This window comes from Phalaenopsis equestris, unplaced genomic scaffold (genome assembly GCF_001263595.1).
Source record: "Phalaenopsis equestris unplaced genomic scaffold, ASM126359v1 Scaffold000191, whole genome shotgun sequence".
Taxonomy (NCBI): Eukaryota; Viridiplantae; Streptophyta; class Magnoliopsida; order Asparagales; family Orchidaceae; genus Phalaenopsis; species Phalaenopsis equestris.
Genome location: NW_018164633.1, coordinates 493796 through 517745, shown reverse-complemented (window position 1 = coordinate 517745; position 23950 = coordinate 493796). Strand labels below are relative to the sequence as shown.

Genomic DNA, 23950 nt, shown 5'->3' with positions numbered 1-23950 from the left:
TAGTTCATATAATATATATATATATATACACACATATATATATGCACTTATACACACACATACATATATATATATATATATGTAAAACTTAGTCAAGCAAAAAGATAAGAAAAACGAAATGCATTAAGGAAGAAGACCAAAAATGTGTTTTAATGAGGTGAGATATTTTTATAACTTCTTTCAATAAAAATTATGAAGATACATTTGACTTTAGTGATCTTAATGTCGTAAATAATAATAATGTTTTATTATTTTTACCACCGCATTAGTAAAATGAAAGTTGAGAATGCTTTAAAGAAAATGTAATGTGGTAAAGCAATAGGGCCTGATGATATTCTAATAGAGTGAAAAAGTATGAAAGATCTGAGAATTTTTTGGCCTACGAAATTTTTTAGTATTATTTAAAAATTCATTTGAGAGAATAATTGAATATAGATTTTTAAGAAATAATCTATTGTTTTTTTTTTTTAAGAATAAAGTGGATGCACAAGAGATTATAAAATATAAAATAATCTATTATTTTTTATTTTTAAGAATAAAGTGGATGCACAAGAGATTATAAAATATAAAGAAATTTCATACATTAAATTTATGAGAGAATAATTGAATATAGATTGCGACGCAATTACAAAATTTTTTTAAAATCAGTTTGGATTCATGTTGGGCAAGTCTTCTATGAATGATACACATTTATTGAGAGGTTTGATGGAGAAGTAAAGAGAGAGTAAGTAGGATTACATATGATTTTTGTTGTTTTAGAAAAAAAAATTATGATAAAGTTCTAAGAGAAGTACTTTGGAAAGTATTAGAAAAAAGGTGTTGATATTGCTTGTATTCAAGTTATTAAGGTTATGTATACTGAAGCAGTTATTTATGTTCGAACACAGAGCATCGGTTAGTGTTTTCCTATTTTAATTGGATTATATCATAGATTGGTTTTAAGCCCATATTTTTTTGCATTTGTTTTCAATGTTCTTAGTGAGATAAAGGCTTTGTTGTTTGTTGTTGTATGAATGTTCTTTCCAGGCATTTACAGGAGGTTATATCTTGGTATATGCTTTTTGTTGATGATATTTTGTTTTGTGGATGAAACGAGAGAGTTCAAGAAAAATTTGAATTATGGATGTCAATTTTCGAGTCTAAAGACTTTCGTTTGAGATTTAAAACTAAATATATGGAATATAATTTTAGTAGTTGTAGACCTAGTGGCGGAGTTTTAATAATGGGTGATCGTCACAAAAAGGAGTTAACATTGTAGATATCTTTGGTCTATTTTTAAAAGTGATGGTGATATATATAGTTATGTTTAGTAGAATTCAAGTTGGATGGATGGTTGAGGCGGTGGAATGCATCGACCCATTGTGTGATATAAAAAATACAGCTCAAGACTTCAAGTAAAATTTTATAAGATGAGGGTGAGACCTGCAATATTTTATGGCGCAGAATGTTGGCTTGTAAAAGAGAAGCTTAAAATTAAGTGTTGCTGAGATGAGAATGCTTAGGCGGATGAGTGACTTTACACTTAGAGACAAAATGCGAAATGATATATTCATGAAAGGGTTGGAGTAGCCCAATGACATACACGATTTCTGAGAGTTGCCTTAGATGGTTTGGGTACATTAAACTTTGACTATCTGATGACCCAAATAGGAATATTTTAGATTTTACTTGTGCTAAGAAAGGTAGAGATAGTTCTAAAATGACTTGGGCATGTTGTATAAATTTGATCTAAATTTATTATAATTAAGTGAAAATATGACTCGATACGATACATTGGAGAAAAATGATTTATTGTCGACCCTATTTAGTGGAAAAAAGGCATGTTGTTATGTTGTTGCATGTCTCAGGACATCTATTTATTGACTCCTCATCCCAAAATTAATAGATTTGATTAATTTTGGGATGACGGGACACAATTCATTTGAAGCTCCCATGGTCATCAATGCCCCTCGTGGTCAAAGAGAGTCATAAAACCCTCTCGCATGCGTTTTGAAGGAAAATTTAAGTAAACAAATCAAATCTATAGTAAATTTATTGTGCTCTAAATGAAATGCAGTTAACTAGGTTAACTAAGCTATTTGCTAAACTTCAAAAGTAAATTTATAAACTCAAATCAATTTATATTATTTCAATTTATTATGAAATTTCTTGAATTATTTCGATCATTTCATTAATATTTGGTTTTAAGCTATAATACTGTTGATTTTAATTTAAATTAAATTGTTAAGTTAAGTGGTGAGGAATAAATGGTGAAATCTTCATACATATTTTCCATAATATCATATTACACATCATACAATGGTAACAGAGTTAATCTAAATCACAATAGCAGAAGCAATTATTATTACTTAAAACAAATAGGGTTACAATCAACAAACATAATAAACAATAATATCTGGCCAGGGTTGGGTAGGAATATCCGTGAACAACAATGGCGAGGTCGAGGTGGTTGATGGCTGAACAGCAGGGGAACGGCTAGAAATAGTGAGGATGCTGGTGACTGGCGACTGGAAACAGTGAGGGCGTGGCATCTGGCGTGCGTGTGGAATCAGGGGGAGGACGGGGGCAGTTCCCTCCTAATAGATAGTCGGTCGGTTCAACCACCTTGTTGGACTGGCTCCACACTTGCAGAACCAATTGGTTCAACTTATAGTCCAAGCCCCGCATCACTCTTCCGGGGTGGGGAGCTTTGACTTCATTCGTCGAAGCTCCTGGGTCCTCATGATATGGTGTCAGGTTCGTGACATTGAATGTAATGGAAACATTGAGAGGTCCGTCGGTTCCGAGCTTGAGTTTTTTGAATGCCCTTATAGGGAATCTCTCCTATTTTCAGCTGGATTCACACTAGGCCTTCTTGAAAGTTCACATTTTTTCTTGCCTTGTTTGCCTATGCTTGGGACTTGTAATTCAGCTTAGTGATCTTTTTCCAACATCTTTGTGGAGCTTCTGAATCTTGTGCACACTTTCCTTAGCTTCATCATTAATCTTTGATGTCGGCAGGAGCCGCCAGTACACAAACACAAATAAGGTGTGTTTCGTAGTTTGACTCACGGATCCGTTTTAAGCAACTCTGCCTCATGATACGTTGTCGGGTCCGCAGCATTGAGCGTATCGGAAACATTGTATTCCCTTGGTAGATTGATCTTATAGCTGTTGTCATTCAGCTTACAAAATTTTCTGAAATGTCTGTTTGTTTTGAGCTTGAGTTTTATGAATTCTTCTGCTGGGAATCTCTCTTTCTTCAGCCGGATTCATACTTGGTCTCCTCGAAAGTTTACATTCTTCTATGTCTTATTTGGTTGTGCCTAGTACGTAATTATGCTTAGTGATCTCTTTTCCAACCTCTTCGTGGAGCTTCTGAATCTTGTGCACCCATTCTATTATGTCGGTAGGAGTCGCCGGCACACAATCTCAAATAGGGTGCATCCTGTGGTCTGATTTGCGGATATGTTGTAAGCGAACTCGGCCTGAGCTAAAATCAGATCCCACTGCGTAGTATTCTTCCCAACAAAGCATCTCCGCATATTTTCATGGCTCCTGTTCAAGTGGAGTGTGCACATCTAGCTCCTTAGTGATATGTCAAATTACACTCGGCTCCCAAGGCATGGCGGTGAATCTTGTCTTGCAGGAATTTGGAGCGTTAGTGCAGTGTTCTGTATGGCTCTGCTTGGAGCGAACTTTGTTTAGCTCCTTTAGTTGAGTTTTTGAGGATTTCATTTGTAGTCTAGGGAAGGAACCAAGCTGGACTGAACTGTAAATTCTTTTTCTTAATGTCATTTTTAACTTGAAAATTTTTCTCTATAGGCTGTTATAATCGGCGAATCGGGTCTTTTTTGTCCAAACCTCTCTATGATTACTAATAGCTGTTCCCGACTCCTGCATTTAGGGAAATTTACATAGTACTCAATTCTTATGTTCTTACATATCTCAGACTTAAAACTTTCATATTTGCTTACATAGCACTTCAGTGTTTTAAACCTCTGCATGAAAATGTGTATTCCATTTTTAAAAAGTGGTTATAGTACTATTTTTTATATGATTTGAAAGATTTGAATGGCTTATGTTGTGTACCTTATTGTGAAATCTGGGTGATTTTGTGTTGTTTATGCAGTGGAAATTCGCGCTATTGTCACTTGGACGCCCTGAATACTTGCAAGATTCTGATATTATTGCTGGCCGATTTCAGGTAGCCTGATATGCTTTTAGTTGAGTTTGTTCAATAACCTCTTGGGAAATTTACATGAATAACGCATTTTTTTTTTATTTACTTGTCTAACCCCCAAAGTTTAATATTTACACTCGAAACATTTTGGTCTTGAATGAAAAGATTTATTTCACTTTTAAAAGTATTAGTGATGTGATGCCATAGATTTGAGTTTTATACATACAAATATGGAGCGATTTTTACGTATGTTGTCCGGACGGTACTGCATCCGGATAACGGCCGCGATACATTTGATAGTTTTTTTTTTTCTTTTTCTGCCACGATCGGAGAATTACCGCCGTTGTCAGGACGCACGCAGCTGCGTCCGGACAACATATGCAAAAGTTTTTCCGAGTTTAGGTGCTGGATATCTAAACACATAAGAATTGTGTTATGCATGTAAATTCCCCTAATGTCTTAAATGATTCTCAAAAGAGCTCTTTTCCTCTTTAATGCAGCAGAGGAGAGATGTCTATGGAGCCTGGGAACAATATCTTGGATTGGAGCATTCAGACACCACACCCAAAAGAGCTTATACAGCTAATCAGGTGCACTACTAATTTTTACATTCTCTTAGTGGGGTATCATTGCAAATAATAAATCTGAGAGGGCACTTCTGAAAAAAAAGCAAATAATTTTTTATCATTATTATCAAAATTTTTTTTTCTTGCAAGAGAATGAGTATAGGAACCGTGTTGACAGTTTAATTCAATACTTTTGTATTTGCAGAGTCGTCATACCTACGAAAAACCTGTGAAAATCTACAACTAATGATGTAATCATTCTTTGTCATGAGTTCCCAACTTCGACGACTCCTCGACAACCCATTTCGCTTAAGGGGACGGCAAAATTTAACCATAGAACTCGAGGCATACGCGAACGAACGAAAAAAAAAAAAAAAATGAAACTTCCACTCAGTGTGTTGATAACGAGTCTGAGTCGCAGACCAAGATAGTCCCACCTCAGAATTTCTGGTCGTGTATTATTCTTTCTGCAATCTCTCTGTCACATTTAGTCGAGTCCGTCGACACGGTTTGATCGCATCTCCATTATTATTATAATTCCAGTGCACGATTAGAGAAGATTTTGACTCAGATGTACACAGAACATATATAGTTGGTTTCTCATGCTTGGCTTTTATTGTTTTGATTTATTTCTCTCACTGCAACCTGGGGATAATGCTGCTTTTGTTTCTTAGGAGAAAGAGGGTGGGATGTGTAATTTGGTGATTGGGTTGGTACTGCTTTGAATTGTAGTAAACTCTGCCTATGTAAAGAAACCAAGTTTCCACCTCTTTGCCTTCCATATAAATTAGTTTATCATTCATGCAGCTGCTATTTTTCCAGACAATTCTTATGTATTTACATATCTACCCCCAAACTTTTAATATTTATATGTTTTAACACTTCATCCCATGATCACACCAAAACATATGCATTCATTCAATACCATGCATATAATATCACAAGTGAATAATTGAAGTTTATGTTATTCTAGTACCATTATAAATCATGAATTAATTATTATTGCAATCTATGTAGTTGTAGGGGCATTTACATACATATTACCCAATTCATATGCATTTACATATCTAACCTGTAGATTTTAGACCACTCAAATCTGTCACATAACATTAATATCTATATATATATAACATTTACATTTATGGGTGCGGTGGTTTGTGTGTAGAAATTGACGTTTAGGTGTTAGATATGTAGATCTATAAGAATTGAGTGGTATGCATGTAAATCTTCCTTTTGTTACATTGCTGGAGTGCAAGGTTATTGCTTGCTGTATTGGGGCTTTTATTTTGGACATATTATTAGATCTCGATATTGTAGAGCTATTTTCTGCTATTTCTTTTATGAAAAATTAACATACATGTACATGCAATAAAGTTTTTATATATATTTACATATATAATAATATCTTGGAATCACAAATCCATACCTGAAAAAAGTGTATTATAAATTAAAAATAAGTTATAAATAGTGGCATTTTATTACTATAAAATGTGAAAGTTTAGGTTTTAGGTCTATAAATACATAACAATTAAAATTATATTTTAATATTTATTAAATCATTTAATTTGATAAATTTTTTAATTATGATTGACATGTTAAACTTCAATTTCTCAGAGCATCTAAAGTTTGGTAAGGAGCATTTACATACATACCACACAATTCTTATACAATTACACATATAACACCTAGATATTCATATTTACATGCATAGCCACTCAAAAGTCCTAATCTTTAATATTAAAGTGTTATAAATATACATTACAGAGTAATAAGAAGTTCAAGGTAATTGAGCACAAATTAAATATTAAAATTCTAAGAAAAAAACTGAAAAGAAATAAATAGATATCTTCACCTCACTCCTTGTTTATGATTTTGGGAACGTTGATGTAGGGGCTGTCATAATTTGGCACTTGTGCCAATATTGCCTCCCTGCAAATATTTAAGATAAATGCATCAAATGTGCATCAATTTTAAAAATAATACAAATAATTTATTAGGGGGACATTTGCATATATATCACACAATTCTTATATATTTACAAATAGAACACCTAAACTTCCATATTTAGGTACCACTCAACTTCAAAAACACATCAAAAAACGCGCACTGGTTTTTTGAAGGTGAAATACATTTCTTTTATGTATAGGTTTTTAATATCAAAATGTTACAGGTGTAAATATCAAAGTTGTTAAATAGAGTAGCAGATTATCGTCTTGGTGTGATACGAAGATTCGACGCACTCGGAATAAAAAAAATAACTAATAATAACACCCGAAATTTTTACTTGGAAAACCCAAAAAAAAAAAAAAATCGCGGGACCTGATCTAGTTGAAGAGTTTCACTATAAAAAGATGATTACAGTTGCAACTACTTATCCTACAGGCGAGAAATGATTACTAGGTTTCCCAATTTATAACGTCGACGTGCTGATCAATTTGTTACTAGGAACGAGCAACGACCGATAGCAATTGGTCGCGTCCTGTCGGTATGGTCGACAGTGGTTGACGGTGATTGATGGTCATCGAGGTGGTCGACAAAGATTGGCGGTGATCTACGGTGGTCGACGAAGGTCGGCGGTGGTCAACGACAGTCGGCAGTGCTGGTTCAGCTCATTCTCAAAGCCTTTAAGTTTGTTCTCAGATCTCAAGATCTCTTCCTCCTCTCATGAGAGGGATGTGACTCTATTTATAGAGTTCTGTGTGCAACTAATTCATGAGTATGAACTACTTTGATCGGACAACTCAGATGGCTTTCCTTGATCACACGACGTTTGATAGACATTTGAGTGCCTTAACGATATCGAAACTGAGCGATCTTGGGCTTGTTGGAATCATCTTGTTGAGACGCTCGATTCAACTACGAACTCATTGGATTCGACATTCATTTGACCTCCCAAATGTGTTCAAAAAACTTCCAACATGATTTAATGGCTTGATCAGAGCTCGATTTGGTTCAGATTGAATCAATGTTGGCACCATTGGGTCCGTCTCGTCAAGCCAGTCAGTTTGACTATAAGTTCTCTAAAATCAAAGCTCTAAACGACTTTTAATCAAGTTTAAATATTTCTTGCTCGAAAGGTTATCTTGAGATCTGTGTCATGCCTCGAGATTTATTGAAGACGTATTAATTTAATATATGTTTTATATATCTAACACCTAAACTTTGATTTTTATACTACGCATTAAAAATTGAAGTTTAGGTGTTAGATATGGAAATACATAGGAAATGAGTAGTATGCATTTAAATCTTCCAAATTAAAAACATTATTGGGAAAAGAAGGTTGAAATTATTGGGATAAATATTCACCTGTTTTGGAATGTTTCTGGTGAGTCTTCTCTGAGGTCTGCATTGAGTTCAGTAACTGCATGCAAACAAAGCAGGAATTATAACAGTAAGAATGCAAACTCCAAAGTTTAGATCCAATCAAAAATTAAAATGATGGTATTTTTGATTTGATATGAAATATTTGGGTGGCATAAATATAAAAAAAAGCAAAGTTTAGGTTTTAGATATGTAAATACATATGAATTGGGTGGTATGTATGTAAATGTCCCTAAGCTTAAATGAAGCTCGTATAAGCAGATAGAAAACAATATGATGTCTGATCTGATAACATTTACCAGCACGAAATGAAGGCTGAACGGATTCAAGGTCAACAGCTTGAAGCTGTCCAAACCTATTAGGGAAGAACAATAATTAGCATAATCATATTTAATTACAGAAGAAACTTTTATATTTCTACTAAAACCTCCTTCAGAACAGCTGCTCAAATAAAAGGATTGTAAGGCTCAAAAAGGAAATTATGTTTATATGTGGTGAAGATATAGATGTCAAATAGATGATGTGCTGAGCTGCAAATAAAGAATTAAACATTTGAATTAAGGGAATTTACGTACATACCACGCAACTCTTATATATTTGCTTATATAACACATTTACATGTATAACACTCAAAATTTTGGCATCACATCAGAAGTACTACTAAAATTTTTAAGAGTGAAATATACATTTTCATGCATAGATATTTAATACGAAGGTGTTGTAAATGTAAATATCAAACTTTAGGTGTCCGAAGTGTAAATGCATAAGAATGGAGGGGTATGTATGTAAATTTCCCTTACAATAAATAAAAAAATAAATAAATTGGGAAGCCATAAAGAAATATCTCTTAACAAAAGGTGAGGCAGGGTGAACGTGGCAAGACTGGAAAAAAAAAAGGAACAAACTAAGCCAAGCAAGCTTTGCATTTCCATTTTCCAAAGTTTCTTCTAAAATATTTACAACACAAGATTCACCGTGAACAAATATAGCTGTCTTTATAGTGAGTTGGTTCCTATCAAATGGCATCAGAGCAATAAACGACTATTATTTAGATCAGAGGGGCGCTGCATACAACTAGGCGCTTTGGAAGGAGTTCTGAAATTAGAACTAGGACTTCTGAGAATGAAGGTTTCGTGTGATTAAACCTAATATGTAAGAAAATGGTGAGACTGAAGGGATCACGCGATTCAACCTAACGAAAGCATACGAAAGAACCAAAGGTATCCAGCGATTCCGTCGACAGGATCACACCGGGATCACATTCAGACGATACAATCGCGATAGAGCTCGCAGCATGCATCCTTAAGGTGTGACTTGAGCTAGCTAGGAACTTTGAAATCACAACGCTAACGTGTTTCTGAAGATTGCGGCGTATAGAGACTCGTAACTCCAATCTTTCTCTTGTTTCCGCTCCGTCCTTGAGACAGTCGGGATTAGAGCTAAGCTTAGGAAGGCCGGGCGAGGATCAGAGCAATAACAGAGAAGCAAGCCAGAGATCTAGCATTCCCTAGTCGTGATACAGTAGCACTTCAAGCGATTTGGGAAGCCGAGGGCATATCCGGACTCGATTTTGTTGTCTAGACATGACTCCAACTACGTGGAAGCCAATGATGAGATTTCAGGATACATTAGTTCCTCCTTCGTGATTGAACATGTTCTGGGCATAATGGTGATCAAGAGAGTCGAGGCTTTTGAAGAAATATTAGAAAAAGAGATAAGAAACATTTGATCTGAAATAGATGACTGTTTCTCGTGTCCATGGAGGGTTGCTTGGAGAGGAAATTCGTAACCCTTTGAAGAAATGATGAAGACCATGGAGATTCATGCAAAATCACCTCCATCGGCCGCGGGATCAAGCGATGGCGGCGGGAACAAATGCGAGTAGCAGCAACTAGAGGGTTCGTGAGACATCAAGACAACATTACTGCTTTAGGCCAAATGAGAGATGCAGTATCGAGCCAAGGAATCAAGAATAGACATGAACGACAACACTTGAAGGAATAGTGCAACCTTCGGAAAACCGGAACAAATGGAAATAGACAGGATGAATTGAAGGAGTAGGGAGCGGATTCAACGGGACATCTAGTGGTTTGGAATGAGCGCAACAAGCAGAACGAGCAAGTGTGATTAAGAGCCAGAGAAAATTGCTTCAAAGAATTTTGGCCTGGAATAGTGAACCACGATGGTTGGGATCCCAACGGAGGGCTGTCTCGAACTGCTCCAATGCTTTTTGCTATGTTAGTTTTCCAGGTGAACGGGGATTCAAGATTAATGATGAGAACAGAACATGTGGAGAAGAGCAGAGGATTTTATCAGGTACTATTTTTGACACTACAACATATTCAGGAGGGAGACAAAATGATGGTGTTTAACTGTGACCTCAATTGGTGCAACGCTTTCACGATGGTGAAGACTATGATGATGGTGATTGAGAATGCATGGCTGGGATTCTTGATCGAGTGGCATAACATGAAGGAGACACATGATACCGAGTAGACAGAGATTCCAATGATCGATGAGCTATTGGATGAAATTGTTTAGGACTATAATATTCTCTCAGATTGACCGTAAGTTAGGATACCATCAGATTCGAATGCAGTTGAAGGATGTGCACAAGACGTCTTTTATATGTATGCAAATCTTGAATTTTAGTTGTTAGATATGTAAATACATAGGGATTAAGTGGTATGTATGCAAATCATCCATAAAAAAGAGTCATGCAAACAACATGTCATACATAATTATAGAAACTCCACTAAGCAAGTACATAGAAAATTCAAATAACATATCTGCTGAGGATTGTGAGAGGCAAACCTTTATTAAAAAGATCAGCCAACGTGTTGTCACTATCCATGTGAATAATCTCCTTGTCAAAATCTATGTATTTCTTTCTTTAACACCTAAAATTTACTTATTACATTTATACCACCCAAATCCTTCATATCACATAAAAAATACCACCTTTTTAACTTCTAAAAGTAAAATACACCTTTTCATGCATATGAAAGGTGGTATACAGGTAAAAATTGAAGTTTGGGTGTTAGATATGTAAATACATAGAAATTGAGTGGTATGTATGTATGGAATTGGAATCATTAATTCGTCGTTAAGAAATCAAGTTTTTCAACAGGACAAAAAAATGCCAGATTTAGAGCAAAGTTAAGATTTCATCAAACTTCCAACAGTACTTGCACTAGGTACAGTTCATAGAGTCTAATATTCTAGTGGCATTTACATACATACCATACACTTCTTATATACTTACATATAGAACGCGTAGACTTTAATATTTACTTGCATAACACTCGAATCTTTGACATAACAAAAACAATATCACTATTAATAACTTTTAAAAGTGAAATACACATTTTCATGCATAGGCTTATAACAGCAAAGTGTTATAAATGTAAATATCAAACTTTGTGTTAGATATGTAAATACATGTGAATTATGTGGAATAATTTGATAAAAAAATATTATAATTGAATCGGTATCATTATAATATAAGCATTGAGGAATTATTTGATAAAAATAATTCTAAAAATGGAAATAATTCTAAAAATGGGTTCTCTCAAGTCTTAACCAACCAAAGCTATTATAGTGCATACCCATTGATTTTAATCGAATGGTTCTTTATTTGAAAGCATATCCTTGAGAATAGGTGATGAAGATCAAGAAATTATTCTAACTAAATTCATTAGCAAGTAGGTATGCACACTTAGTTGCAATATGCTTTATGGAAAAAATTTCTTAGATGTGTCAAAAAATGAAGGCTGGATTAAATTAAAAAGGAAGATTTACATGGATACCGCTCAATTCCTACGTATTTACATATCTAACACCTTAACTTCAATTTTTACATACATGCCACCCATGAAAATGTGTATTTCACTTCTTAAAATTTATAATAGTGGTATTTTTTTATGTGATATGGAAGATTTGAGTGGTATGACTGTATGAGTGTAAAATGTAAAGTTTAGGTGTTAGACATGTAAATACATATGAATTGGGAGGTATGTATGTAAATGTCCCATTAAATAAAAAAAAACCAAAGAATTGTCAAATCTAATCAAGATAGTGCAGCTGAATAGCTAAAATGGAGGAAGATGGAGAAAATGGGAGCCAATTTCTAAGAATCAATCAAGATCCTAGCCAAACGCAAGAAGACATGACGTGCTTTCTTTGTTAGAAAAAAATTTTCAGGAACTAATGTCCAAATAGAAATAATAAGAACCAGGGGTTAGAGATGGAGAAGATGCGGCAACTATATAGTAAGACTAATGATAGTGTTGAAGTCCTATCAATGTATGATTCAGATCTAATCAAGGAATAGATTCTAATGCTTGGACAATTCTACCAAGAGGTTGAGAGTCGTTAGAAAATAAATCTAAGGAAATTCTAAATTATATGCATTCAAATCATTGGGGTAATATAAGAAGTCCCATGATGGAGCAAGATCATTTTTTCTTTTATTGATAATTATTCAAGAAGATTGTCGGCATATTTCTTGAAACAAAAAAAAATGAAGCCTAGAAAAATTCAAGGGTTGGAAGACTATATTCAAAACTCAAATAGAAAAGATAAGAAGTCGAGAATTGGCAAGAGTCTTGGGTTTTGCTTAGATCAATTCAAGAAGTATTGCAAGGAGCGAGCGGCACAACATCTCAAAACTAGATTGACACTTTGATGATATGGCTAGCAAAAGGCCATAAAAGAATCATTTCTGAAAAGGTAAAGATGTGTGTTGAATAATAGAGGTCTACTAAAGGCATTATAGACAATAGTAGCAGTGTAGTTGCATATTTGATAAATAATTGTCCTTCATTGGGTATTGAATTCAAGACCCGTAAGAAAGGAATAACGAACAACTAGAAGATTACAACAGGCTACATGTATTTTGTTGGGTTACGTATATTCATATTATGCATAACAAATTAGAATCAAGAGCTTTAACATGTATCTTTATTGGATATTCTGAGTATGTAAAAGAGTATAGATTGTGGTGTTTAGAATTAGGTCATCCTGAATGTTTGTTCAAGAGGGATCTTATAATGAAAAATAAATGAAAAAATTAGTTCCAAGAACTATCACTTTAAGCAAGGCAGGTAAAACAAACTAGAAATTGTAGACTTTGCTGAAATTTTCTCTATAGTTGTAAGGCATGCATCTATAATTTTTTTCTTGCCATCGTTGTTTGCTTTGGCATGCAGATTTAGCAAATGAATGTTAAAACAACATTCTTGATAGAGAATTAGAGAAGACTCCTACTTTAACTAGCACGAATTTTTTTTAAAAATTGAAACAAAATATTCTGTGAAAAGATTTTCATATGGCTTGAAACAATCTCCAAGAATATGCTATAAGAGAAATGATGAATATATGCTTGATATTGGCTTGAGCTGCAGCAATTCTGATTCTTGTGTATATTTGAATCTGAGATAATTAATGACACTATAACCTAGCCTTAGAAGGGGTTATCAAAAGCTTTCAATTGCGTAGTGGGAGGTTAATTATGTGTGGGACACTCTTAGATGGTTTAAGAAATTTTACTCTGGCCAAGGTTTAAGAGCAAACAAGTCCAATAACCACCCTTTCAGGTTTTCATCTTTAGGGTTGTGCATAAGAGAGGATTTAGGGCATCAATACACTTAAAGATGTAAAGGGAATGCTCGGATATGTGCTCTAGAGTTCTTGGTGAAGATAACAAAAATTATTTAAAGGTGTGTAAGGAAGCTAGATCAAGACTAAGGCTCTGTTTGGCGCAGCTGCAGCTGCGCTGCCCCAGGAAGCTGCTGCGGGGAAACTGTTGGGCACAGCTGCATCTGCGCTGCCCCAGGAAGCTGCTGCGGGGAAACTGGATGTCTTTTTGGTGCAACTATGTGAAAACAACTGTGGAGTAGTTGTTTCTGAAAAAATTACCATGCTACCCCTGCATGGTAAAACAGTTTAAAACAGAACTGCGACAGTGACATTTTTGATACTTCTAAAGTAGAATTTCACTTTTAAACAGTTTAATCAAGGATCAAAAATTGAAAAAAGTGCATCGGAAAAAAAAAACCTAAAATTAACAAAATAGAATTAACAAATAATCACAAAAAGCTATAGATAAGAGTTTCGAACAACTGATGCAATCTCTTTCAAATGCTACCAATGAACCACTGATTGAAGAAACTCACAAATCGTCCACAACAAAATTAAAAATAGGTACAGTCCACCTCATCAAACCACAAATAGAAGAAGACTAAAAACCAAAGAAAAATCTAGTTCAAGTACTACCATCATTCTTTCACCAACAACAACTTATCTCACTCAAGTCACAAGTTGATAGATCAAATTTTGGAACTATTTGAGTTTCAGAATTTAATCATATATTTAAAAATGTTGTAGAAAACATTCAAATTTAAGCATAAGTGTCCTAGTCATATCGTAAGCATAGGAGTCCCCCCATTTGGAATATGGAGACTTTACTAATTTTGTTCAATCAAGATTTGGCCACCACTATGAAATTAAAACCTTCTTGAAATTAATAAAGAGGAAAGCATTCCAACATTAGTAAGGCCACCACCATGAAGCTTCCACACTATGAAGCTTCCACCACCATGAAGCTTCCACAAAAAAATTCAAAACATACCAGTGTGATTGCCACTATGAAGCTTCCATAAAAATTCAGAATATACCAATGTAATTGCAATTACTTAAAACCTTCTTGAAACTAATTTACTGCTCCATAGAAGATTTTAGCTAGCCTCAGATTGGGAAATGAATTTTTTTCTAGGGATCGTGTGTGCTTTATGTTAAAAATGAGCAAAATAAAAGAGGAAGATAAACAAATGAATGCAAGCAAAATACATTTTTGGTCGTAATGATCCACATTTGATCATGGCGAGAGGAGCTCAAAAACAAGTGAAGGAGGAGAGACCTGGTCGAGAGGAGCTCGAAGGCTCTTCTCACAGATCATGGTGAGAAGAACTCGAAAACAAGTACAGAGATTGGCTTAGGAATACCTGGTTGAAGGAGAGCCCTTCATGCAGCGTGGTTGTGGTCGAAGGCGAGAGGCGGGAAGGCGCGAGAACAAGATAGAACGTTAGGGCAAGTGCGGCATTTTAGAATATTTAGCGGGCAAAAGTTGGGGTCGCGGGGTCGATCCCGCGGCCCGCATTCCGCCCACTTTCGTGTCCTTCCGCCGCGAAGTCGGATTCCAAACAGTGGATTTTCGCAGCTTGGGGCCGCGCCGCTTGAAAAAAGCGGCCCCAAACGGAGACTAAGTTAAAGAGCCTAGTTTGAGTGGATTTTGGTTAGACTTGGAATATTGAATTGGGGAAAAGTCCTAATGGTATCTTTAGGGACTTAAAAGGCTTAAAAATGCTAGAGGGGAGTATAAATGCCATATATGAAGTTTTTGGTGGGAATTCAAATGGTATGGAGGGTTGGTGAAAGCAAAAAGACAAAACTAGATTTATAACTACCCTAGTTTGGCTAACCACTTCAAAGTGGCTTGGGAAAATTTTTTCATGTTGTAAGATGGAGAGAACCTTTAGAATGATGCTAAAAATATATGAGAAAAATTAAGAGAGATTTCCATATGTATTGATGAAGCTTCTTGGTCTTTAAAATTAATCTTGCGATGGAGTCATCATGGTTCTCGCTCATCTTGATCATAAAAATTTGTGGGTTGATGTTCTGCATCACACTATCTATCTTTTAATATTTATTTAAGATATCTTATTTGCATAAAAGATATGAATAGACTTTGCTCAAGTTAGAGTTTGAAATGAAGGATATTGATCATAACAAAAAAATTATCTTATAATAAAAATCATGAGGAAATTTAAAGAAAAAAAGAGAAAACAAGAAATGTTCTTATAATAAAGGTTGTACATCAAAAGATTCTGACCAAATATGAGATGACAACTCCTAACTTTGTTTCTACTCATTTAGCATAATTTTTTAAGTTGAGCAAATATCAAGTGCTAAAAGACCACATATAAAGAATATTCTCTACCAAAATGTTATGAAGATTGAAGGGTATCCAACAAATAATAATGTATTAGATATGTTGACATGAGCTCGAAATTCCTCAGAAGTTCAGCATTGTTTGGAGTTGTTGAAGATGTATGAACAACAAAACTAAGGTTATGACTCCTTTAATCCTTTCCATTGTATAGAGTTGTTAATAATTTCCTCATTTTAGCATTATTTGCGTAAATTTCAGTTTACACAATACCGTCAGATGTGGCGACAAATACAACCTCATCCCTTGATCAAAATACGACCCAATTTCTTTTCTAGCTCACTTCTTCTCCTCTCCTAATCTTCGTTTCCTTTTCTTTCAAGCTGGCTTCTTTCAATTTACATTCAAGAATCGAGAACAATAAGGTGAAAGTTCATCTCTAAGTGCAAAAATCAGCTAATGGCTGCTTCCTGGGAATCCAAGAAAGGCTCGACCAGAGAAAGTTGGAGCCTTCTTGCAGATTCTTTATATCTTTATCAAGGTCGTAGAGCTGAAAATTTTCTCAACAGTTTTAAGTGCAAAATATGGTTTTCTTCACATTTGCATATACTTTATGATTTAAAATGTAAAATTCTATTGGGATTTATACTCTCTTACTAATCTCGTTTTCATTCCATACCACCCTAACAAAATCCTACTGAACTTAAAATAAGGATGAATGGGAGCTTCCAAGGCCGGAAAAATAATCCCTAATATGCTCCTCAATCCAAATTGTCCTAACGGGCAGAAATTGAGGGCACCATTTATATATGGCCCTACTTCTTCTAACTAACATTGAAAACAATTCCAACAAATTTAAGTCCAGTGTGGGAGTGTTAGAGAAGTAGGAATGCAAGGCAATTACCATTCAATGACCTGACGGATCTTAGGTTCAAATTCCTCCACCTGAAAGAAATAAAATCAAGCGAAAATTAAAAAAAAAAAAAACAAACTGTTAGATAACTCCACCTGTATAAAAACAAGCTAGAAACAGATCAAAATGAAGGCAGTGAAGGGCGAGATCCGTACCTCTTTCGCGGAAAGCGATATGCGGGCTGCATCGGCGAGGAGGCGTACGTCGGGGGGTTCAAGTGTTGAACAATGAGAAGAAGAAGCAAAGAGTCTCCGGCGATGGAAAGCCAGATGTCGGGTCTCGAAACCACGCCGAGCAGCGGCGCCCGCGGCGGCACGGCCAATCAACGAGGCCATCTTCGCCTGAATGCGTTCAGAATCCGGCTTATAATTCGGATGACTAGAGCACTTACATACATATCCCCTAACATATATGTATTTACATATCTAACATCCTAGCTTTAATTATTATATTTTTAATACACAAATCTTTCATGGCACATTTAAAATATCACAAATTTACTTTTTATGCATAGAAAACCTGACATACATGTAAAAATTGAAGTATAGGTTAAACTTTGATTTTTTACGTGTGTCATTTTTTTCATGCATGAAAAAATATATATTACATTTGTAAAACTTAAAATAATGAAATTTTTATGTGATTTAAAAGATTTGAGTGATTTAAAATGTAAATAAATAGAGTTTTGGGTTAAATATGTAAATACCACTCTATAATAATTATTAATTATATTTATAAATAAAATTTTAGATGTCATAAACCAACATGAAAAATGCGTATTAGTATTTGAAAAAGTTGATAATAATAATAATTTGATGTGATATTAATGCTTTAAATATTATGTATGTAGATATGAAAATATAAGTGTTAAAATATGTAATTTCATTAATTTCATTCTTAACACCAAACATCCCCGCACCAAAATCTAAACTTTGAGTGTCATACAAGTAAATATTAAAATCTAGATGAGGGATATGTAAATACACTAGAATTATGAGGTATATATGCAAATCACCCAATAAAATGAGATTTAATATTTGATATTCTTTTCATATATTTTATAATTTATAGTGCACCATTCAAAAATAAAAATAAAATAAAAAATCAGCAATCTCATTCCTCAAGTGATTTAGGTGTTTTACGCTCATAAATCTCAGTCTTACAGAAATACTAAAAACAACAAAATTAAAATAACAGAATTAATCTGTTTAATTGCAGAAATCTTCTGGCGTTATTATTTGCAAATAATTTAAAGAGAACAAATCAAACCATTGTTAAAGCTTAGAGAGAGGCCGGCTCAATGTTGCTTCAATGGTCCCATGAGGCTCATCCGTTGGCAAATATACATCATCGGCAAACTGCAGAAGACAAATTATTCAGAGCAGGCAAATAGAAATGTTGTTTCTGGTGCCAAAATATAATTTTCATATTGTTGATCTTCTAAGCAACAATAATTATGAGAAAAGTTTGGGGGAAAAATGAAAATTCAACACTTTAAATATCAAATGATAAGGTGGCATGTGTAAAAATTGAGGTATAGGTGTTAGATATGTAAATAGATAAGAATTGAGCGGTATGTATGTAAAATGCAACTAGAGGTAATACAATGTAAACATAAATGTGAATTAAGGAAGAATTAAATTACTTTGACCAAGTTCGGATTATCTTTACTGGACAAGTTGACTGGCAAAAAATGGAGGTTTGGCATTCTCATCTGAATAGATGCAATATCTGGAAACCTGAGAAAAAAGAAAACAAAGGAGTGTGACATTAAAAACTCCCAACAAGAAACATCAGAGTAAAAAAAAAAAAAAATTGGAAGATTTATATACATAACACTCAATTCCTATGAATTGTGTGTGTGTGTGTGTGTGTGTGTCTGGTCGGGGGTTCGAATCCCGTGGTGCTGGTGCTTCGAATCAGAAGCAAACACACCAGGACTTTCAACCCTTTGGGGGAATCGATATTTGGTGCCCACTGGACCAAATATCGATTTCACCTTTTAAAAAATATACATATATATATATATATATCGCAAAACTACCTAACTAAGCCCGATGAGATTGTTTATATATATATATTAAAAAAAGGAATGGCCAGAGGCTATGAAACGAGCCCCGAACATGCCTCATGCGCCTATAATTCGAGATCACACCCTAAACTCGGGGGAAATCGAACCTCATACTAGAGGGGACTTACAGCTGACAAGCAGATGCCCGACCAACTAATTTGAGTACGCAACACATATATATATACCACCATTTCTATGCATGAAAAGAGGTATTTCACTTTTTAAGAGTTAAAAAAGTGGCATCTTTGATGTGATTTGAAAGATTTTGGTGGCATAATTGTAAAAAAAATAAAGTTTAGATGTTGAATATGTAAACACGTAGGATTGAGCGGTATGTATGCAAATTACCCAAAATGTTCAGGCAGGGATGGGTCTCAAAGCCATTAGATTAGCTTTGAGATAAGTGCAAATATAGAAACGAACCAATTTTTTTGTTGCACTCATCTCAAAGCCAATCCAATGGCTTAACAATCAATATTGACAAAAATTTGATCATAATGTCTCAGCCATTTTGAACCGATGAAGAAAAACAAACCTGTTAAGAACAGCTGCTGCCATGAGATACAGAGTATTTTGGACTGATGGGCTATATATGCCTGAATTTGGAGGACCGAAGAAAGTATCTACAAGGAGTTTTTTGACATCTTGGTATCTTTCAATAAAGAATATTGATTTTGTTGGAACACTGGAAATGGATTCAAACTGAAACCTGCAAAATTGACAAGAAAATTTTCGCCATAAGAAAGATTTTATCACTCAGAAAAGCCATAAATCATTGTGTGATACTACAAATAGGAGATGCAATGATAATTCAGGTTTGATTAGAGTTCGATGACTTTAGTTATCGTATCCTTATAGAACTCAATTCATGTCAGCTTGTGACGAAATATGAGTTAATTTTCATTTTGTTAAGTTGGTATTTTTCAATTATTTGGTTGATTTGATAAAATGTTTCGGTTATTATAATCATTTATCTGAAGTACCTTATGTCATTATCTAATTTCCTTTATTTCCCTTGATTTGGAGCTTTGCTTTCCACTGATGATGCATCATTTCCTCCTGGGTATTGAAATTTGACAATGATAACTTATGACTTCTCACCTTTTTTTTCTTTCCAAAGAAAAATTGGGCTTGATAGCTTATGACTCTTAAAAAGTATGTATAGCTTATGAATCTTACAATTGGGCTTGATAACTTACTTTTCAATCATTTGGGTATGTATGCAATTTCTTCTTTTATTTTGCTCTAATAGCTTCATTGACCAAGGGACCAACCAGACCCCATTGTCTGAGAAGATAACTCTCATAAAAAAGGAACGAATGCAGTTATTTGGAGCATGGTGCAAACTCCAAATTGTTATAACTTAAACCTCCAATAAAAGATCCTTATTTGTATCAAGAATGGCAAAAAGTCTTAAATTAGCTTTGTTGAATCCGAATCAAGGGCTTATAAAGGAGAAATGTAAGAAAAATGGAAGGTAGACAGAGAAAATCTCTAAATATGAACCTGAAACAAGGGAAGTTTTATACAAGCTTTTCCGGAAGAAAGGAAAAAAAAGTCCCACTCCCCCGAATGGCCTCTCTTATTTATAAGTTTAAGACTGGCAAAAGGTAGTTGCATAAATGGCTACATAGAATGAGAAAATTACATTGAAAGATAAGAAGAATATGTAACTCTTATGTGTAGAGCCTTATGAAGCATAGCAAGCTGATGAAATCGCCCTGACTTGCCAAATTAGCTTGTCGTATTAACTTACTGGAATATCATAGCTTAATAGGCTTGCTTGAACTGATATTTGTTGCATTATCTATATGAGTCATTTGAATGAGCTGCCCTGCCCTGCCGTGCCGAGTTGATCGAATTCAACCGCCATGCCTACTTGTGCTTCTTTCGAATATGCTTAGAATATTATAATTAGATCCTAATCCCGTACTTTGAACTTAGTCAGGGGTTTCTGATTATACAAGCTTAGGTCTGCCATCAGAAATTTACCGTCATTCCTAAACAAATGTTCACAAGAAAAATAACTTGGATTCTTAAGAACTGGTCTCCAACATAACTTCGCAGCTGATCTTTTCCTACACAGCCATGACTCAAATTTGAACTTGTCGGTTGAACAATCATACACCAGCCCTCATGATTGTTCTCTAGATAGCAACGATCATAATTGTTGTGTAGATAGCAACAATCATACATGTTTGCCCCAGTAACAAAGAATATGTGGTCATTCTCGATTAGTTTTCTCTTTAAATGTGACCACTCTAAGCATTTGCAAAGCAATCATTCATTAAGTTACATGACCTTTAAATAAACAAAATAAAATTTATTGGTTTACCTTTTTGATTCATAGGATCATGTAACTTAAACTAGATTGGTCTGATTATTCATTTCTCCAATAGAGATATGTATGTCCCCTGAGGCGTGTTCCCCCCTTTGGCTCTTCATAAGAGAATTCTAGCAATCAAACACCCATAGAAGTAATAAATTTGATCAATATTTTCTTTCTTTATTGGTTGAGTTATTCTCTAATGTATTACTATTGTCTCACCCACTCCTCTCATACCAATTATGGTATCAAAAAAATGCCTTGAATGCCATGTACAACAGGCAACGCATCCAGAAGCTTCTCAATCATGATCACGCTGTCTAAGCAGGGGGCTTCTCGTGACATGAGTCATAAGAAATCAGATTAACGGCTATCTTTAGCAAATTCCTAAAGGGAAAGTTTGCATTAGAGAGAGTTTGACAATTGAGTCGTGGGATGAAAGAATAATGGGGAGAGGGAGTAGTGATGATGGTACACAAATTTGACTCCATTTGTACTAAAATAAATGTAGGCATTATAATGTCAATAATGTATATGATGTGGCACATGGTGGTGGCCTCATCGCTAGGTCTCAAGCTAGAGGAGGATGCCCAACTACTATATCCAAATCAAAGGTCAAAGCAAGCTTGAGAGGAATTTGATGGTTTTCAAGGCCTTAAGATCTTCAATTATGACTTTTTCATTATGTTCTATAGTACTTAGTTTCCTTAACATTGTGTGTTAACTGTATATGTTTTGGTAAAGTGTATGTATTATTTAAGTCAAACATTTTTAATGTGGCATTGACATTGGCTTATGTGGAGTCAATGTATGCTTATATGGAGTCAATGCTGTGATGATATGCTAGCCTATCTAGAACCATAAAATCACGGCGAAGACAACATTGAGAGCAAGGTCGGTTATTTGGCGAAGTTCCTGGGTATAAGGAGACCTGGCGCAAGAGTCAGTAGAGTTCCCAGAATGTGTTCAACAGCTTCTACATCAGTTTTCCGACATCTTTCAACCAATTAAACCAATTCAGCAAATTTAACATTTTCATATTTAATTTTCACTTGAAGAGTTGCGAGGAGTGATGTAGAGGGGGGAGAGAGAAAAATTAGGAGTCGAGAGGTTTTAGAATCGGCCATCTACTTAATTCTTCTTCAAGAAGTGGATATTCAACCAATTCAACATTTTCATATTTGATTTTCACGTTGAAAAAAATCTACTCAGTTCAGATAAGCTATTATTTGACTTAAAAGAGATTAATAATAATTAAATGATCTCTGTGATTACCTAACTCATGCAAATAAAAAATAAATTACCATCTAGCTTGGGACTTATTGTTGTACGCAATGAAGTCGCAACAATTTACTATTGCATATGCACACTTTAATATATTACTAAAGAAGATAACATTTATGGTTATATGAGAATCAATCAAGAATTTATCAGTTACTTAAAACCTATTCGACTTTATCATCACATAACTGCTAGCAATCAACTTAATATATTATATTATTAATTCCCATTAACACAAAATTCAGAGTTAATTCCGCATAACAGGGCTCTAATACCAGAAATACCAACATAAATAAAGCAGATAAGAAAAACAAAAAACAAAAAGCAAATGGCAATATAACAATCACAAAATATAAAAATATGCTTAAAAAAAGAAAACTCTTAATGAAACGATCTTACAGTGTGGACCACATTGGAAGCACATAAGGCACACTTGAAGCGTATACTTTGATAATACTCTCTTCTAAACTTGCACACAACAAATAAAACAAAGACTTCCTTGGATAGACTTAGGAGGCCGAACATGACATGAAACTATTAATTATACAATAATAAAAAAAAAAGAGACGAATGAATCTGCTTTAGCAAAGTACAAGAAAAATGCTTCGTCATAAGCAGGCAACCATTAGTACAAAAATAACTTAGTGCTTTCATTTCTGGCAAGAGAGAAAACTATGTTTTTTGGTGAAGGAATTATTTTTGAAACATCTTTTCAATTTAGGCCCGCGTGATCTCATTTTCTCAATTTCCCGTTGATTGATTTGTTTGATTCATCCTCCTCTTCTTTAATAATAACTTTGAATAATACTTTCATCTGTATTTAATATTCTTGGGTAATGCTCTGCCTAATATGTTCATCAGTTTCACGAGAACAATTCTTTTTAAACTATTCTTAATGTTCTAAATAGATAAAACGGCTTCATTAATCTCCCTTTTGTCAATTGTCATCCCTCCATGTGTCATGATAATCATTTTAATGTTTTTCACATAGTTTGGAATATTAGGGACTATTTGGGATCAATTTTGTTTATTGCTTTTTGTTAAACAATAAATAGGAAACAAACATATAAACAATATTTGTTTATCTGTTTTCTGTTTTTTGTTTGATTTCTGTTTTTTTATTTTTTAGGATAACACTTTTGTTTTTAAAATACTAAAAATAGAAAAAACATGTTTCTGATTGTTTTTAAAATGCCAAAACAATCCTTTGCCTAGCTCGCCTCCACAATCTGCCGCATGCCCCCACCCCCAGTACTAGCCAAGCGCCAACCACCACCGCCACTCGCCTGTCGCCGCCGACCGGCTGCCGCCAGATTTTCTCCGCCCGCCGACCGCCGCCTACAACCCGCCCACCCCCCC

General features: G+C 34.6%; 3 protein-coding genes across 6 annotated transcripts in view; 1 reads left to right on the top strand and 2 right to left on the bottom strand.

Annotated features, from left to right (window-relative positions):
- Positions 1-5515, top strand: part of LOC110022436 (ubiquitin carboxyl-terminal hydrolase 13-like) — a 25691-nt gene extending 20176 nt beyond the window's left edge. For 2 of the 4 annotated variants that reach the window (XM_020721380.1, XM_020721379.1), the window contains exons 30-32: positions 4112-4186; positions 4666-4752; positions 4934-5515. In XM_020721380.1, the coding sequence (XP_020577039.1) occupies positions 4112-4186; positions 4666-4752; positions 4934-4975 (204 nt within the window). In that variant the 3' untranslated portion in view covers positions 4976-5515. Of the gene's footprint in view, positions 1-4111; positions 4187-4662; positions 4753-4933 lie in introns of all 4 variants that reach the window. The other 2 variants (XM_020721378.1, XM_020721377.1) reach the window with 1 other exon arrangement.
- Positions 5516-6422: 907 nt separating this feature from the next.
- On the bottom strand, positions 6423-18260 carry LOC110022446 (glutamyl-tRNA(Gln) amidotransferase subunit C, chloroplastic/mitochondrial). Its single transcript, XM_020721397.1, has 6 exons — positions 18183-18260; positions 17069-17254; positions 16905-16945; positions 8349-8404; positions 8035-8089; positions 6423-6657 (listed from the first exon to the last, which is right to left on the bottom strand). Exons 1-6 carry the CDS (start codon positions 18183-18185, stop codon positions 6582-6584), a joined length of 417 nt encoding a protein of 138 aa, XP_020577056.1. The 5' UTR covers positions 18186-18260; the 3' UTR covers positions 6423-6581.
- The window catches only part of LOC110022445 (uricase-2 isozyme 2), a 12625-nt gene continuing 6690 nt past the window's right edge, over positions 18016-23950 (bottom strand). The window contains exons 6-8 of the mRNA XM_020721396.1: positions 19520-19693; positions 18559-18652; positions 18016-18271 (exon numbers count right to left, since the gene is read on the bottom strand). Coding sequence (XP_020577055.1) covers positions 18188-18271; positions 18559-18652; positions 19520-19693 — 352 coding nt within the window. The 3' untranslated portion in view covers positions 18016-18187. The remainder of the gene's footprint in view (positions 18272-18558; positions 18653-19519; positions 19694-23950) is intronic.